This window comes from Medicago truncatula, chromosome 7 (genome assembly GCF_003473485.1).
Source record: "Medicago truncatula cultivar Jemalong A17 chromosome 7, MtrunA17r5.0-ANR, whole genome shotgun sequence".
In the NCBI taxonomy this organism is placed as follows: Eukaryota; Viridiplantae; Streptophyta; class Magnoliopsida; order Fabales; family Fabaceae; genus Medicago; species Medicago truncatula.
The window spans coordinates 35589413-35606899 of record NC_053048.1 but is presented as its reverse complement, the minus strand read 5'-3'; the positions used below and the strand labels follow the sequence as shown (position 1 = coordinate 35606899).

At 33.7% G+C, this 17487-nt stretch overlaps 5 protein-coding genes across 6 annotated transcripts; 2 read left to right on the top strand and 3 right to left on the bottom strand.

Moving 5' to 3' along the window:
- The first annotated feature begins 558 nt into the window (after positions 1-558).
- Positions 559-3110, top strand: LOC11435886 (uncharacterized). The gene is made up of 2 exons (XM_003623841.4): positions 559-889; positions 2624-3110. The coding sequence occupies exons 1-2, from the start codon at positions 685-687 to the stop codon at positions 2845-2847; spliced, it is 429 nt and encodes a 142-aa protein (XP_003623889.2). The 5' UTR covers positions 559-684; the 3' UTR covers positions 2848-3110.
- Positions 3111-3703: 593 nt separating this feature from the next.
- LOC11426920 (bifunctional protein FolD 4, chloroplastic) lies at positions 3704-8121 on the top strand. 2 transcript variants are annotated; one of them, XM_013593867.3, is made up of 6 exons: positions 3704-4035; positions 5074-5124; positions 5235-5563; positions 6938-7174; positions 7314-7481; positions 7640-8121. In XM_013593867.3, exons 1-6 carry the CDS (start codon positions 3885-3887, stop codon positions 7808-7810), a joined length of 1107 nt encoding a protein of 368 aa, XP_013449321.1. In that variant the 5' UTR covers positions 3704-3884; the 3' UTR covers positions 7811-8121. The 2 variants fall into 2 exon arrangements, with proteins under 2 accessions (XP_013449321.1, XP_003623888.1); XM_003623840.4 differs by lacking the exon at positions 5074-5124 and having other exon boundaries at positions 3707-4035.
- Positions 8122-9073: 952 nt separating this feature from the next.
- LOC11436930 (phosphomannomutase) lies at positions 9074-13081 on the bottom strand. Its single transcript, XM_003623838.4, has 12 exons — positions 12826-13081; positions 12512-12607; positions 12005-12049; positions 11804-11870; positions 11409-11485; positions 11247-11282; positions 11091-11146; positions 10916-11015; positions 10717-10812; positions 10539-10628; positions 9495-9546; positions 9074-9322 (listed from the first exon to the last, which is right to left on the bottom strand). The coding sequence occupies exons 2-12, from the start codon at positions 12578-12580 to the stop codon at positions 9267-9269; spliced, it is 744 nt and encodes a 247-aa protein (XP_003623886.2). The 5' UTR covers positions 12581-12607; positions 12826-13081; the 3' UTR covers positions 9074-9266.
- On the bottom strand, positions 9553-10532 carry LOC112416511 (uncharacterized). Its single transcript, XM_024770514.1, is given in 2 exon segments — positions 9553-10067; positions 10070-10532. Coding segments are annotated over 2 exon segments (243 nt in total). The 5' UTR covers positions 10266-10532; the 3' UTR covers positions 9553-10020.
- Positions 13082-14730: 1649 nt separating the features above from the next.
- On the bottom strand, positions 14731-17087 carry LOC11427500 ((+)-neomenthol dehydrogenase). Its single transcript, XM_039827503.1, has 5 exons — positions 16620-17087; positions 16272-16521; positions 15826-15885; positions 15539-15718; positions 14731-15308 (listed from the first exon to the last, which is right to left on the bottom strand). Exons 1-5 carry the CDS (start codon positions 16637-16639, stop codon positions 14931-14933), a joined length of 888 nt encoding a protein of 295 aa, XP_039683437.1. The 5' UTR covers positions 16640-17087; the 3' UTR covers positions 14731-14930.
- Between the last annotated feature and the right edge of the window lie 400 nt (positions 17088-17487).

The following is a 17487-nucleotide window of genomic DNA, read 5'->3' as shown; positions in this document are numbered from 1 at the left end:
ATATTCCTAGGAACCATAAAAATATGGATTATAATAGGTAAACTATTTATGAATTTATTCCCATCTCCATGGGAACTTTATTCCCACCCTTTTTCTTATAAATTTTTTTCTATTCCCAGAAACATTTTATACCAAGGAATAAATTTTAGTAAACTTGTAACAAACATAGACATATACATTTCTATCATTTTATTCTCGGGAATCAACAATTATAACTTAAAACAAACACACCCTAAAAGTACAAGATCAAAGATGTAAGCTTTGTGTATTATTCTCTTTACAAGTGTGCATTTACACTCAAATATGAATCTTATTTATAAGACACAAAATAATTAAGGATCATTAACCATCCATTCATTTATGGAGTTTATAAGAAGGTGAATGGCTAAGATGAACATCCACTAAATTATTTATTCATAACAATAATCATATTTTTAGGAGCAATAATAAAGAATTACTTGTCAAATAAAGAATAAGATAATTGTGTTTTATTCATCCTCGAGAATAAATATATTGTAAATTTAATACTTCGGAAACAAAAATTATGACGCCAAAAATAAAACCCGAGCAAAAATTGTTGATATAAATTTTATAGGTTCTCACAAACATTGGCCGTTAATAAAAACACGCCCTCTGCATCATTTATGTGTTGTTATTGTTCAACTTGAGTATTTGAATCTGAATATGGCTCCAGAAATTTCGAAAACCCATGAAGCATTTCGCAGCTCCGAAGATTCAGATTCAGAGGAGTTGGAGAGGTTGGAGTCTGATTTGAAGGAAATGTCGCACAAAATTCTTGAATTTCGATCAACTCTTCCGGATCAGCTCAAATCCACACTCCTTTCGGTTCTCGAATCCCAAAGACCCTTTCTTCCTCAATTCAATTCAGGTACTTTCTAGGGGTCAACCAAAATTTGATTTTTTTCCTTCCTATTTTGGAAAAATATTAATAAAAAGCTGATTTTTGCATTTAACTGGGTGACCCAACAATTGATGTTTGGAATTTAATGTTGTCTTGAGTTTGACGATGAAGCATATACTCGGACACGACACATTATGAGATTCAAAGTTTATTCAATTTATGTGTTTTTGGTTATGGGGTTTTATGGAAAATTTAACTGGTTTGTTTGGGTTTTATTCTTGTGTGGGTAATGCATATTAATTGCTTTCATTTGATCGTTACTAGCAACAGCTTGTGCACATTCACATGAAAAAGTCCATAAATCTACTCTAGTATTTAGATTTTTACCCTTGTTTGAACCTTTAGTAGATTCAGAATTAGCACAAAAAATGGATGGACTTTTTTATCATCCCTACAAAGAAGTACCTTATATCAATACCATTCATCAAATGGCCTCTTTTTTCCCTTGATGATATTCTAAAATCTCCAACCAAAGTACCCTCTTCATTCATCCTCCAAACATCACTTGGATAATTGAAAACAGCTTCTGTGTCTCTAAATGGATCACGAGGGGATTTTATCATAGGTGTTATTTTCTGGTGAATCATAATCGACTAGAGAATTATCAGTGCTGTAATTGCACACTCATTGCTGTTTTTAAAATGCATGAAAGTATAACACATTTAAGTAGATTTAATTCAACTGTTCAGCATATTATTTTTATTTTGTGCGGGTTTTAGGTTTTCTGCAAATCCCTAAATATTTTGATCATCTGCATGTTGGTAAAGCTAAGTTTTTTTATGTAAAGATTTCAGTGGCATGTGTGATGAACTTGTTTTACTATAATTTTCTTTGTACTGAACATGAAAACTTTAAGATACTGATTTAGCGATAGTTTTTTGAATGACCTGTTGGTTATTATCATTTTAATCTTCTATATGAAAAGTAGAATAAAGTTATCATTTGAAGGGTCTTTCACTTTCTTAAAAGTAACCCTGCATTTTGTTAGTTTCAGCTAGTATGCGTAACCAAATACGTTATTGCCCTTTGTCTGTTCTGAAGCAATATTTCTAATCTACCTACCTGCCACCTGACTTCGAAACTTTTCCATACAAGTTTTGGGTGATAATGAGATACAATTTGGAAATTTTCTCTATTGATACTAAAACTAGCATCTAGGGATTACTTGTTAATGATATGGTGTTGATGACTATAGTGATGGACCGATGATTTAGACTTCAAACTTTCTTATATCGTCATCTGGTCCATATAGTTGACTCTATCTAGTTTGAAGAGATTTTGATTCTTGTTGTTGGTGTAGTGATGCTTCAAGCTAATTTGAAATTCAAAGTGCATTTTGAATATTATCATGTAAACAAAAAGTTCAGTTTTGAAAATACTTGGAGAGTTGACTGATTATATTTTGTCAAATTGTATATGCAGCCTTTCGGGTATTCCTTTCCCTCTATGGCTTATGTATTTTTCATCTTTCCTGCTACCTTTTGTTAATCTAAGTCTCTGCATTTGTTTTCTATATGGATATTGCATGCTATTATTGTTACTGTGACTCACTATATTGGTAGCAGAATTATCTTGTGCCATTTGGTGGTTAAGACTTTTCTTTGTGTTACACCTCTATTTAACTCTTTCAAGATGCCATATGTTTAGACATTTTTTTTCCAAAATGTATTTAATATGTTGTCCTTAATTACATTGTTACAGGTGCTTCTGATCAAAACATTTCCAGAGAGGGAAGTTCATCTACTGCAGAAGATCCAGAGAGTGCTGAGAAAGTAAAATTACTAAAGGAGAAGATCTCAAGCAATTGTGCTGCTATGCCAATAGTTTTGAAAAGGATGAAAGATTGCATTGCGAAAATTGAAAAGTTAGATTCATATAATGCTGCAAACATACATCAAGGCTTCAAAAGGAAGAAGACTGGATAAAGACCAAGGAACTTGCTAGTGTAGAATTGTACGGCAAATCACTATTTAATGAAACTGAGATTGTTTTGAAGAGGAAGATGAGGAAGATATGTCGCATGTTTTGCAAGGAATGTAAATTTGGGATAATACAATGCGTGTTTTCAAGAGTGCAATGTAAAAAGTGTGTTTCATTTCGCTGAGACGTATGTTTAGTATGAACCACATGGTCCTTGGTAGCTGATTAAATTTCATAGTTAACTAATATTAGCTAGCAAATTTTTTTATTATGCCGATACGTCAATTCAAGCTCATTCGGAATCCAATTGAAAATACCTTTTCCCAGTAAAGAGTCATTTGATACCTTAAGACATGTCAAGCATAATAATTAATTTGATTTGATTCAAGTAAAAGAGTATAAATTATATACGATGCATTTGACGTAGTTAATTTTTAAAAGACTAGTGCATATTGATTTGAAGTTTACAAAGCACATATATATAACAAAAGTGTTTTTTCACATACAAATGAAAATTGACTTCATATTTGGCACACTCATTGAAGGTTTGTTCCGATTGACTTAATTAAGCTTATCTATCGATATAAATTTTGCAAGAGTATTTGAGAGAACATTTTGAAAACAGCTTATGACATTTTCTCGTAAGGCTTTTTCAGCTTATTTTCATAAGTTCTTAAAAACAGCTTAAATCATATACAAAGATAATTTAACTTTATTTTATCATTTGATAATAAAAATAATATATGTCCGATTAGACATAAGCGCTTATCATAATAAATGCTTGTGTTATAAGCTGCAAATAAGTTGTTTATCCAAATAGGTCCTACGTATTATTGGGCTTATGTCTATTACTGTAGCAAGGCCCAGTCACATTGTTTCCCCTTTTGATCATCCATCGCCGGAGGAGACTGAGAGAGGGAATTCGATTCTGAGTGAAAAAGTCGATAAAAAGTTCTGAGAAGGAATCATTGCACAACAAAGCAACAAAACCTATAGATTATTATTATTACTGAGTCATTGTTTAAGAAGAAATCACACAGTAATGGCTTCTTCTTTGACTCATTGCTATTCTTCTCCTTCTTCCACCACTACTCTCCTCCTCCGCCGCCGCCATCCCATCAATGTGGGTCCCACCTCTCTCCGCTTCTTCACCATTCACTCTTCTCCCTCTTCATCCCGTGTTCTCTCCATTGGTATAAAGCTCTCACCTTTACTCTACTCTTCACTTTTTAGCTTCTGGGTAGTCTTATTTTTTTCATTATTTGTTTGCTAGAGTTGATGTAATTAGTTGCACATGAACAAAAAAAAATAAAAATTATGGGTTTTGAGATTTTTGGATATTTTGAGTGCATGGTTTGTTTTTATTTTACAATTTCCTCATAACCGTAAAACCATTAAATGTTAAATCATTTTCTACCTAGTATTGTCACTCAGATTGCGAAAAATATCAGTTTATTCAAATTCTGCTATGCTATATAGTGCTACACTGCCTTCTGTTATCACGGAACAATAACGGTTTGTTTGAATTCTTCTATGTAATAGCGCTATAGCTGCTATTTGCTAGCTCTATTTGTACCTATATTTTTTGCTTTTATAGTGTGATTAATCATTTTAAGTTTGTGCATGTCTTAATTGAACACTTTTATCTTCTTTTTCCCAAGGTTATGATACTAGTATGTGGGAAGTGCTTGGTTAAAGACCTGAAAAAGGGCATGATCTATTTGGTTCCAAAATTTGAAATATGAAAGGGAGTACTTTAAATTGGATGACTTTGGGGTTTTCCTGTAGTTATTTATCAATATATAGCTTTCTGGTGTCATAAATTATGAGTGCTTTGGGGTGTTTTCAGAACACTGCATCCACTTCAATTTGGCTGCGGATTGGTGTTAGTATAAGAAGTCATATGTCTAAATTAACTGCTTATTAGATTTAAGATTATGATTTGTCCAAAGCTGTAGGCTTTTTTATAGCATGTTTGAAACCCCGACCAAATGCCTTTCATTCGCGCATCCAGCAAAAGCTAGGAATCCTGGCTTCTTATATTCACAGAAAATACGATATTGGGACGCAAGAAATGTATACCAAACACGAAACCAAACACACCATAAATAGGTTGGAGTCAATATATTAAACTTAGTTGTGGATGAATGGGATTTGTTTCTTGAAAGGTTATTTTGTTCTTTTAGCTATTAGCCTATTGTTAACTTGTTGTCTTTGCTTTGATATTGTAGGTTCATATGTCGCCCGATACAATGCTAATTTTTTTTCCGGTGCCTATATGTGTATATTTATTCCCATTCATGCTCATATTGTTGTGTTTTTCCTCTGCATGCTATTGACCAGAAAAAGGTTTAGTTAACCTGTTTATATGTTTTCATATGACTGTATGCAGCTGCTAGTGCTACCGAGGCTTCTTCTGCCAAGGTGATTGATGGAAAAACGGTGGCAAAGCAAATCAGAGATGAGATAGCAGTTGAAGTCTCCAGGATGAGAGAAGCCGCAGGTGTGATTCCAGGGTTAGCTGTTATCCTTGTCGGAGATAGAAAGGACTCTGCTACTTATGTGCGTAACAAGAAGAAGGCTTGTGAAACTGTTGGAATAAATTCGTTGGAAGTAAATTTGCCCGAGGATTCCACAGAAGAAGAAGTTTTGAACCATATTGCAGGTTATAATGATGATCCTTCGGTTCATGGCATTCTTGTTCAGCTACCTTTACCATCTGTATGCTTCTAGTTCTCTAACTTTATTTTCTTTTTCAAGCTGTTATAGTTATCTTTTTTTTTTTTTTTTTTAATTTCCTTTATTCTTTGATAGTTTGCGTATACTGTTTAGTTGTTATTAATTTTGTTAATCTCAAGGGATTCCAGTCAGGTCCCCTTCCCTTGTATATATAGCTGTACACATTAACTTGTAAAGAATACAATCATTCAGAGTATTTGAGTAAGAAAAAGTATGCTAACTTGTGTAATTAGCCTATTTGTGTATTTGCGTCAAATATTCAAATTGGTCACATGATAAAATTAAGGGTTAAATATGTTTTTGGTCCCTACGTTTTGCACGATTTTGAGAATTAGTCCTTACATTTCAATAAATGTTTTTAAAATCCCTACATTTTTCCTGAGTTAGTGTAAATAGTCCCTGTTGTCAAATTTCTAACGTGATGCCAATGTTGGCGGTTCAATCTCGCCGGAAAACGGCGGAGAACTTCACCACGATCTTTCTCCGCAGCTTCGTAGATGCGGATCGCCGGTGTTCGTCACACTTCCGGTGAAATATGTTGGTTTAGAGGGGAAGATTTGGAGGCCGAAAGCGATGATGTTATCGTTGAAAGCGCTTGTTGTTGCGGGTGTGGAAGGTGTTGTGGTGGAGATTTGGTGGGGTTGGGTTGAACTTGTTATGATGGCCTGTGTTTCATCAACATGGCACTGATGGCAGGGACCAATTGCACTAACGGAGAAAAAATGTAGGGATTTTAAAAACATTCATTGAAATGTAGGGACTATTCTCAAAATCGCGCAAAATGTAGGGACCAAAAACATATTTAACCCTAAAATTAATAACTATTAGAATTTGTGTTGAGTCCAACTCAACCCATAAAATTGGCTTGTAAGGTGAGGGGTGCCTCCCACTTGTAAACACTTCTTTAGGTCATATCTCATTCAACGCGAGACTCTCAAAATTGAGTTGAGTTAAATTCAACCCCACAAATTTGACTTGTAAGGCAAGACATGTCTCTCACTTATAAACACTTCTTCAAGTTATTTCTCATTTGGACCTGAGTAGCCCGATAAAGGGTGGCCTAATAGATATTGGATAGGCTTTGATACCATCCATATAGAATTTGGGTGGAGCTTAGCTCAACCCCACAAAACCTACTTATAAAGTGAAGGATTCTCACTTATAAACACCCTTTCATGTCATATCTCGTCCAATATGAGATTCTCAACAATAACTTACTCATATATGAGATTCTCAACAATAACTTACTCTTGTAGGCTTGTAGCTAAGTTTACTATAACCTAAACCAAAACTTCAATTCATAACCTAAATATTTTCTTGTGGAAGTTGAATTGATTTTCATTGATCTTGTGACAGCATATGAATGAACAAAATGTGTTGAATGCTGTTAGAATCGAGAAGGATGTAGATGGTTTTCATCCATTGAATATTGGTCGGCTTGCTATGCGAGGGAGAGAACCCCTGTTTGTTCCCTGTACACCAAAGGGATGCATAGAACTACTCCACAGATATGGCGTTTCTATCAAAGGAAAGAGGGCTGTTGTGATTGGCCGTAGTAATATTGTTGGAATGCCAGCTGCTCTCTTGTTGCAAGTAATATCTCATTGCACCAAACTCAAATTTTTAGTTAACAGTTCAAAACTAGTTTTGTTTGAGTATGAACATTCGTTCCTTTCCTTTTTGCTTCAAAAGAATACAATTTAATTTCTTTATATGTCTCTTATGTTACTAGAGGGAAGATGCTACTGTCAGTATTGTTCATTCCAGAACTACTAACCCTGAAGAGATCATTAGACAAGCAGATATCATCATCGCTGCTGTTGGCCAACCAAACATGGTTAAGGGAAGCTGGATAAAACCCGGTGCAGTCATTATTGATGTCGGAATCAACCCGGTAGATGTGAGTAGATTTTATTTCATGGTCTAGTTTATAGTATGCTGCTAGGGCTCTCTCTGAGTTTGTACTGTTTTTAGGATGAATGAACAGATTTAACATTTGATGCTTAAATTTTAGGATGATGAACAAGTTTACATTGCGCTTTCTTGTGTTTGTGACAGGATCCAAGTAGTTCTCGAGGTTATAAATTGGTTGGAGATGTTTGTTATGAAGAAGCCGTAAAAGTTGCCTCTGCTATTACACCTGTTCCTGGAGGTGTTGGTCCAATGACTATTGCAATGCTTCTACAAAATACGCTCATCTCTGCAAAGAGAATCCATAGTTTTGAATAATAATCTAACAAAATGATGTATATCATTATGAGCCATCAGTTCTTGATTAGAAGAGTCTTGGATTTTGCCTTATCTTTGATTTTATTGTACTTTGATAAAAAGTTGGAGGTGGAGGAGGAGTTTACCACTTCCATATAGGTTCATTTGTCGGAAAAAAGTCTCCGTCCATGTCTACTTAGAGTACACAACTCAATAATGTTTACGTATAATTAGAGTACTAAAGTAGACATGTTTGTGAAAAAAGGTGTAATTTAATGAAAAAATTATAACCCACATCAATCTTATTGATCTAGTTACTTTTGTCTCTAATATTTCTGAGTGCAAGTATATCTAAGTATAGGTCTCACTCTTTTGTTCTTCCATGCTCTTTGGTTACAAAGAAAAACATAGGTGTGTGCTCAACCATTTGTTTAGTATTTATTTACTTCTCTCAAATTTACTTGATACACTTTCGTAGCTGTCAAGACTGTGCCAAGGAGGGAACTACAAAAGTTCAGTGAGGCATGACAACATTGGTTGGGCATAATCCATTGTTGTCCTTTTGCCAAAAAATTTAACTGATTTTGCTTGAATCCTTTTTAACAACCATTTGGTGAAGTAATGATTTTCAATTGGCATACCTTTCCTACACGTGTATCCTCCTTTCAATGAAAATGCATGGTGTTTGCATGATCGTCAAGTAGGCCTGTATTTGAAGGATTTGGATTCCTTGCGTTCAAGGAAGCCTTCATTCATCACTCCGATCATTAGATCAAGATTCAAAGCAAGGTTCTATCTACCCATAAATTGCTGCAAAAGCCTTTCATATCAGAAGCAACTTTTCAATTGCATAATTTTTACTTTAAAAGTCTACGGATTCTACTTTTCAATCGGCTTTTTTTCCTAGGATTCTATTTGTGATCAATCGACGTGGCGGGGGTTAATACAGAATTTCTCCAAGCTGAAACGGTTTGCATGGGGTTTATTTTTTGAAGTGTATCGTGCTTTATATGGCTATCCATATTGCTTGATTGCGGTATCATGGGATTATGGAATCCAAATCGATACTCGAACTACCCTATTTGAGATTTCATAATATAATCTTGTGCCTTCACTGTATGGATATATGGTTAATATTTTGCATGATATGAACCAAGTAATAGTATCCCACATATTACTGACACTTGAACCAAATCAAGCCTTTTGGAAATAATTCTTTTGCATGGTTTTTATCCTTTTAAACCAAATCAAACCTTTTGGAAATTAGAGAAAACCATGAATTTAGGTAATTAACAAATTATTGAGAAACCAAATTTAATTGAATGATATGCTTCTTATTAAATCCACAATGTGAAGTACTATGATAAAATTACAATCAGAAGATATAATTATATTCGAATCATGTGGCCCTCTCCTCTGTCAATCATTGCTCCATGTTGTTTCCAGTATCAATAATGATATGCTGACTGCAAAAATCTTAATGTCCCAGGAAGAGAGATGTACACTGCTTGATAGTATCTTCAGGGCTGGTAACTGAAAAACGATCAGTATTAACGCGTAAAGTTCACATGGAAAACCGTTTTGAACTTGCATTAATTTGGTTTTTAGTTTAATTATAACAACAAAATCAAAATTTTCACCATGTAACTGAAATTCGGTCATTTCTACACAACTACATACGATGATACAATTTAGAGCAACATACCTGTGTGCCCGATAGTCCGTTCAGATTCATAAATTTCATGGTCATTTCCACCCTGCTCAGTGAAAATAAAAAAAAAAACAAAAGTTTAGGAAATTAATAGATGGATTTTGTCCTATATCCCTATACAGTGATTAGAGAAGCTTTTTTATTTTTTTCTGGTGGTAATTTCTGTAGACATCATCATAAAACAGACAACACACACAAAGATGCCAAGATCTAATTTATAATTCCAGTGATGGATAAATAGAAAATAAACAGCAACTCCAGTTCTAAGTAGAAAGAAAAAAAAAATTGAGTCTCACAACTCAAAGCCACAAAGTTAAAAGTTAAAAAATTAAAATCATCTGGGCATCAGTATCATCCCAATACAATAATCTAAAATGGTGGGGCAGGTGGATGCTGATCCTTCAGTAATACTGCAAGTCTGCAACACAGAAAGGATTCTAAACATTTCAGTGATACTTAATGAAGCTAGTTTCCTAGGCATTCCTTGGAATTGCTATGGAAGCACTGCCTGCAACACACACTAGAGTTCCCACACACACGACAGGTGCGAGAACCAGGTCCATAGGTCTTAGGGTGAGAGTTCCACACATTGGAGTGACCCATGGCTGGCCGTTGATTTGTTCCTCGGCGATTAGGGAAGATGGAAATTGAATAAAGAACCCTATTGACGCGCGCAGTCGCATATAAGATGAACTGCTTGTAGAAACTAGAAATCGAGCAGTGAAACAAAAATGATAAATCTCTTGCAAAGTGAGCGACCGTCATCAACTAACTAAAGTTTGGGAGATATTTCAGTTTCACCATTATATTATTAATTATCTTTATAGTCTCTTCTAAAATGAGGGGTTCATTTTAAAAGATAATAAAATGAAGTGATATAGCCATAACCATTGATTGATTTTAGGTAACTAAACTAAATTGCCAAATACATTCTTGTTACACAAATTTCTGCCCCAATTCATAGGAATGCACAGAGGTAGGAAATGTAACAAGACAGACATTGATTTCGTAGTATTTCACCGTAAATTATGGACTGACCTTGTAAGTTTTGTCACCAAAAAAGTGGATTTCATTGAAACCATCAAGGTATCTCAAGCAGTATGTTTTATCCCAACCTTGAGGGAAAACCTGCAGAGTACATATATAATCAAGACCTGTTGGCCTATCACTTAACCAAAAAATAAATTCACCATATCATTATGAAGATCATCATTACATCAAAGCTTATCTGTCCTCCAATGGAAAATGTCAAGTTAAGATGAGCAAACTTCTCGCGAAGTATAGAAACCATTTTTGAGCGTATGTTCTGAACCTGAGAAATCATTGCAAATTTTCAGGATAAAATTAAACCTATAGCATTTCAAATTAAAGAAAGCAACAGTTCTTGTATGATAAAAACTAAAATATATCATCACCTTGTCATACTTCTCAAACTCATCTCTTTCTTCTTGGCTACAGTTTCGCCCAATCGGTGATACATTCAGCATCCCACTACGGAACTCTATAAATGTTCCCCTAGATTTTTTCTTACATAGATTAGGATTAAGAAGCTTGATATAACAATGTGATTAACCACTGAATCTCACTAACCTCTTAATAGGGATATCCAAGTCAGCAATGTAATGAAGAGTAAAATTAATAAATTCCTGCAAAATACCCTCTGTTATTAATGATTAATCAATATGAACAACTCATCAATGCAATGATGTCTAATGTTTTGAATAGGAATAGAAGTATAGGCCTCACCTTGAGCTTTTCGTCCCCAACGAACGTCTTCAAGCTCTGAAAAGAGGGAAATTCACAACTTATCGTGGTGTATTACATAGGGGGTTAACCGAATCTATTTGAATACATCCCCAGTCACGGTGGCAATTTTATTCAATTATGGATTGAGTTTGGATGGTGTACCTGAGTTCCAATGAGCTTTCCTTGCTTATGAGCCACAAGACCATTCTCAGAAAATACGTAATCATAGTCAGTGGTAACTGCAACAGGCAAATAGGGACAGGACATTCAAAACTCAAGATAATATATCATCTAAGATTTATGTTTTCTCAAAGATGAGGAAGAAAAAGGAAGTAGGGTATGTAAAATAGAACTGTAACAATAATTATCAGCTTAGATCGGCGCACATGATTCCATCCAATTTTGGAGATTGGAATAGAACACAGAAGAACGAGAAAAAAAAGATGGAATTAATTAGTAATGAAAAGAAAAACTAAAATCAAGAATTTTCAAAAAGTGGCTTCCTACATGTTGTTAACACTGCAGCATCAGAAACCAAAGAGATACTTATAGCTAACCTGTCTGGCCAAGTTGCTCAGATATCTTTACGAGATCAGAACCCCCAACAACTCCAACTGTTACAAACTGTGACAACAAAGCAAGATTCAACAACAAAAGCAAACAACTTTAAGAACAGGCTTTTGCATGACAGAGGAAAAAGGCATCAACAAACTAAAAACATGTAATGTAAAAAAAGTAAAAAATCCCAAATCACATACCTTGCGTAGGTCTTGCATGAACTTCAACATCTCTGGAGTAACCCCCTAACAATTGAGTAGGCAACAGTAAATAGATGTGATCCAAAGCCAAACAATAAAAAATAACAAATCCATATTTTCTAGTCTTGTTCACAGCAAGGAGAAGTCACGGCATTTTATGATAAGCGGACTGATGATTAAGATTAGATGACTCAACAGCAATATTGCCAATTACGGATCATGCAAAATAGCAGTTTGTTCAAATTCGGCTATGCTATAGTGTTATAGCATCGCTATATCCATTATTTGGAAATCCTTTTGTACTAAATAAAGGATCGTGAAACAGTACTGATTTGTTAAAATTCTGCTAAGTTACAACGCTACAGCCGTTATTTGACAATACTGCTTAGCAGACAATAGATCTGATAACAATTCAGAATCATATAAAATTGCAGCATTGCTAAATTGATCACAACAAAATAACTACACTAATGGAGTGTCAATATCTGTAGTAGAAGAATGAAATACCTTCCTTGGAGCTGTAAGAGTCCCATCAACATCAAACAAAGCAAGCACACCAGGATTCAGGGAAGCCATTATAACTTGTTAATCAAGCACTTAAACCTGCAAAATTGCAAGCAACTAAGCAATGAACACTAATGGAGTGTCAAAAACAGAGTGAACAGTTCCATAGATTACACAAGAGATCAAATTTGAAAATTTGAAGACACCCATGAGAAAATAAAAATGACCCAAGTTATTTTATGATAAAAAAGAGATAAAATTGGTGAAAAGGTTGAAACTTTGCAAATGAAGAAGTAGAATTGAAAGGTAAAAGTTACCTGGGAGGAGAAGGATGAAGAGATGTATCCTTGAATGGGGTTTATATAACACAAACTGGATGAGATCTGATGTGAGAGTGAGACAAACAGTGGAAGAGAAGATTCAAGTGGGACCCAACAAGCGGGAAAAAGAACATGTGCTTACGTTGTCAAAAGGAAACGTGAAAGAGAATAAAGTTGTCGTTGTTTTCTTTCCTTGAGAGGATATTCGGAGGAAAATTTAGGATATTTTGGGAAAGTTTTCAATTTTGACAGGTTTTTATCCATGATTCAGGTTGTTTTTCACAAAAGCTTCTAAATGGAGTTAACAAGGTTTATCAGTGACATGGATTGTATAATCCACTTGTTAAATTATTAGAGGTTAAGCAGCATCAACACAGCATCATATGTTGACAATATTTTCCGTAAACAATATTCAATGTTTATGTATTTTAAATCAAATGTATAAAATTTTTGCGTATATCAACGTGAGTTTAGCCTCAGTTGGTAGGGATACACATATTATAGGCAGAGGTTGGGGTTCAAACCTCGGACATCACACTTCTCCACAATTAATTGTGTGAGTTCTAGTCACTAGACTACTTGACCAAAAAAAATAAATCTGCGTATATATGACTCATTTATTTGATTGAATTTTTTTTTTTTTAAGGTAGCCTAATGGCTAGAATTCACCTTTTTAAGATGAATAAGTGACTTGTCTGAGGTTCGAACCTCGGCCCCTGCGTATAATAATGCATGACTGTTTGATTCAATTCTATATAATACAATGCAAAGGAATTTGTTTTCATTTGACTCAGTTGAATATAAGGGAGGAGTTCGAACATTGATGACGAGGGTATTTTTGTCCATTTTCATGCCATTTTGCTAATTTGATGACGTGACAGTGATTAAGTTAGTCAAAAGACGAAATTTTAAATGATTAAACAATGCAAGGGTAAATTGCTAGGATTAGCGATTACAAGGACTAATTTTTAAATGACGTCTAATTGCAAGGACGAAACACATCATTAAACCTTATTATATATCTACAAAACTTACATCTTTATTTTAGACATCAAACTTCTTAGAGACATCTTTAAGAGTGTTTAATTATACTTGTTTTGACTCGAAAATCTATTAGACACGTCTTAAACATGCGTCAGGAGACTAGATCAACACTTATATACACTTCTCAAACATTTATAACTCTAGATTGAATCTCTTACTAAAAATAGAGAGCGTATTTGACAAGTGATAAGGTAAGGGAAAGTAATTGTAGCATTTGGAAGGATTTTCAAAAAGCCAAAAAAATGTTACGTGCATTAGGCTAAAGGGAAGTTTGGATGAATCATGACGCTAATAATAAGCAGTTGCATCTTAACAAGCACTTTTGGCTTTAAGTAGGAAAGCAGCTTCTTAGCAACTTCACTTCATTGTCTTGCTTCACACTAAGCCTCCCCTTTTTGTCAGTTTTCTTACAATAGTAGACTTTCATATTTCTCACAAATCTGTTGGAATCAAAGATTGTTTGTGCTTGATTTTACAGTAAAAAAAATAAGACTATTAAAATTGATTTGTCTTGATGGAATTTGGTTTTAGTTGATTTACATATCTTTGATTATAGCTAGATAAGATGGATTTTGTCTTCAAATCTTAATTTTAACTAGAAGTGTGATACATTCAGCAACAAAAAATACTAATTGGAAGAAAGTGACTTTTGGATTAGATGAAAAGTTTACTATAAGTTTTACATTAAATTTAGTAATTTTAAAGTTTAGAGTATAACTTCAAACTCGGTTCTAAGATTACTCGTGATTCTTGTGGTTGTCGGTTCGAGACTTGGCATCATAAAGTGCAGGAGTAAAACATTTACACATAAATCACTTCAATTTTACAAGTGAAGTTTATTCAATCTTGTTTGGTAAATGCAAATTCAAAAGTGTATAGTAGGATTGTATTTGTTCCCATCAATGTGCCATTTTATTTTTGTTGTGCTAGGTTCAAACTTGATTTCCTAACATGAATATGGCCTATTATTCATTCTCTTGGATACATAACATAAACTTTTGATCAAAAGGGTGTCACTTCATTTCTAGAATATAAGAACACTATTAGGATAATAATGATCAAAAGGATATTACTTCACCCTTATTAAAGAAACAACCAGAAGGACCATTATTTGACCATAGTGCCAACATTAAAGGAGTTTCAACACCTTCATCAATGCTTAAGTTTCCAATATTGTTATTCATATCAGTCTTGACAAAGCCAGGACACACAGAGTTTATATGAAAATGAGGATATTTCTTGGCCATTATCCTTGTGTAAGCATTTAAAGCTGCTTTTGACATTGTATAAGCAGAAGCAAAAGTTGGCCAATCTTTGATCTCTAGTGATCCTTCTTTGTAATCTTTCTCAAACTCTTTTAGCACCTCATCTATTTTTTCCTTTGTTAGGTTTTCAATGTCATTAAACACTATTCTAGCCCACTCATTTGATATATTCTGAAACAGTTAAATTAAATAATAATATTAAGAATAATAAATCACAATGATTATAGGTGAAATGATCAACTAGCTTTTAGACATTGATCATCATGTGTCTTTTATAGTTCATCTGACCATAGTTCAATTGTTAAACTATCAGATTTTATATTAATTCAACGATTAATCTATGGTCAGATGATCTATAGAGATATGAAGAATCCAAACAACATATTCTAAAAAAATTGTACTTTCAATAGTCCTGCTCTGGAGGAAACATTGACAATTGTTGGAGAAGTGGATAGTTGAAGAAGAGGAACAAGAGCTTCTGTTACTCTTTCTACTCCATAGAAGTTTGTTTTCAAACATTTTTCAGCTAACTCATAGGTTTCATACCCTATTTCCTTGGTATCAATTTCTGCTCCATTTCTCTACAATAAATTCATATGTTATATATTATTCACTTGTTAGTCCTCCATCATATATAGTATAGACCTAACAAAAAAAATTAAATAACGTAATTTTCCCCCAAGAACACCTTTCTAAGTAGAGCATCACCATCTATTAATTTGCCCCCAGGAACACCTGCATTATTCACCTGCATCAATATATAAATAGTAAATTTTTTGTACTTTTTTTTAGCTAGGATAACTTCCTTCATGCCCAATTTCAAGATTTCTTGTAACTTGGTCAATAGTGTGGCACAACATACAAGATGAGTAAGTCATTAAATAATGTGAGAATAGTGTATAACCTTAATCACTATATTTTTTTTTTTATATTGTTTCTATCTTAATTTTTTTAAACCAATGTATCCCTGCATACAACTGCGGAGAGTAATCTCTCGAGATAACTGAGATTCATTTAAGGGTTTGAAATCTCCCAATATATTTTTTTCACACGCATTGGCTAATGATCGAATACTAGACCAAATGCTTATGAGACCTAAGCATCTACCACTTGTGTCAAAACTATCATTCATACCAAGATATCAAGTTTCCCAAACATGGTTTTAATGAAAGAAGCTAAAGATGCAACACTAGCAGGGTCATCAACATCAAGCTGATGAAAAACCACAAAGTCAGAGAAATCAAACTCATTTTTTAGTCTTTCTACTGCTTCCAAGCCCCTCTCTTCATTTCTAGCTGTTAACACAACGACAACACCACTTGAAGCAAGTTTCTTACATATTCCATAACCAATTCCCTTATTTGCTCCTGTCACAACAGCATACCTGAAAACAAATTTCATAAAACTAAAAATCAACTATGTTGTTACAAAGTATTTGCTATTTTTTGTATACAAAGACCACCTAAACAAAACAAAAAGTACCTTATGGCTTCTGTCCCCATTATGTAACACTTAGGAGGTGATTGATGAATCTAAATTTGTTGTATTAGCACCTATTTCTTACAAGCTTGTTCCTTATATAGTATCATCAAAATGATGAACCTTCTTTTAAAAAATAATTATGTTAGTTGGTTACAATGACATATGTTAATGTTTTTTTAAAGGAGTATATATATCTGGAATCAATTGCCGTTTGCATGAATATTGGTAACGGAAAGATTGAAATGTTATAAAGAAAATAACAACTAAGAATAGCTTATGGAAATTAGAGTAAGAAAATTAATTAACTATGATTATATTACTGTCATGTACTCATTATTCCAAGGTCATATTTGGCCTAGGTGATCATTTTCCTTTTGGATTTGGATATTTTGGACGGCAATTCTCTCCCATTTGAATTTGAAGGCTTAAATATTTTTTGGTCTCTTAGATTACTGAGGTTGGTCTCTCAATTTTTGAAAAATCAATTTCGTCTTTTACATTAATATATTGTTTTTATTTAGTTTATGAACCTTTGACAATATAGATGCTATTTGTATGATTAAAACATCAAATTTTAGATCACCATCTAAATCATATCTTAAACCATCAAATCATAAATGTATGCTACAACCATAATTTTGGTACTTTTTATTTTATCTTTTGTGACGAATCATAATTTTGGTACTTGTTTCTGGTAAATGTTTATGTATATTATATTGCATTTTCTTGAAAAAAATTATTGCAAACATACTATTTTTTTTATGAAGTAGAATTTAGATTAGGGGAGACACATCGTCATGTAAGGTTGGGAAGAGCTACCAATCTCATTGAAGATTTACATATAATCTACCAATTGCAAAATTTAAAG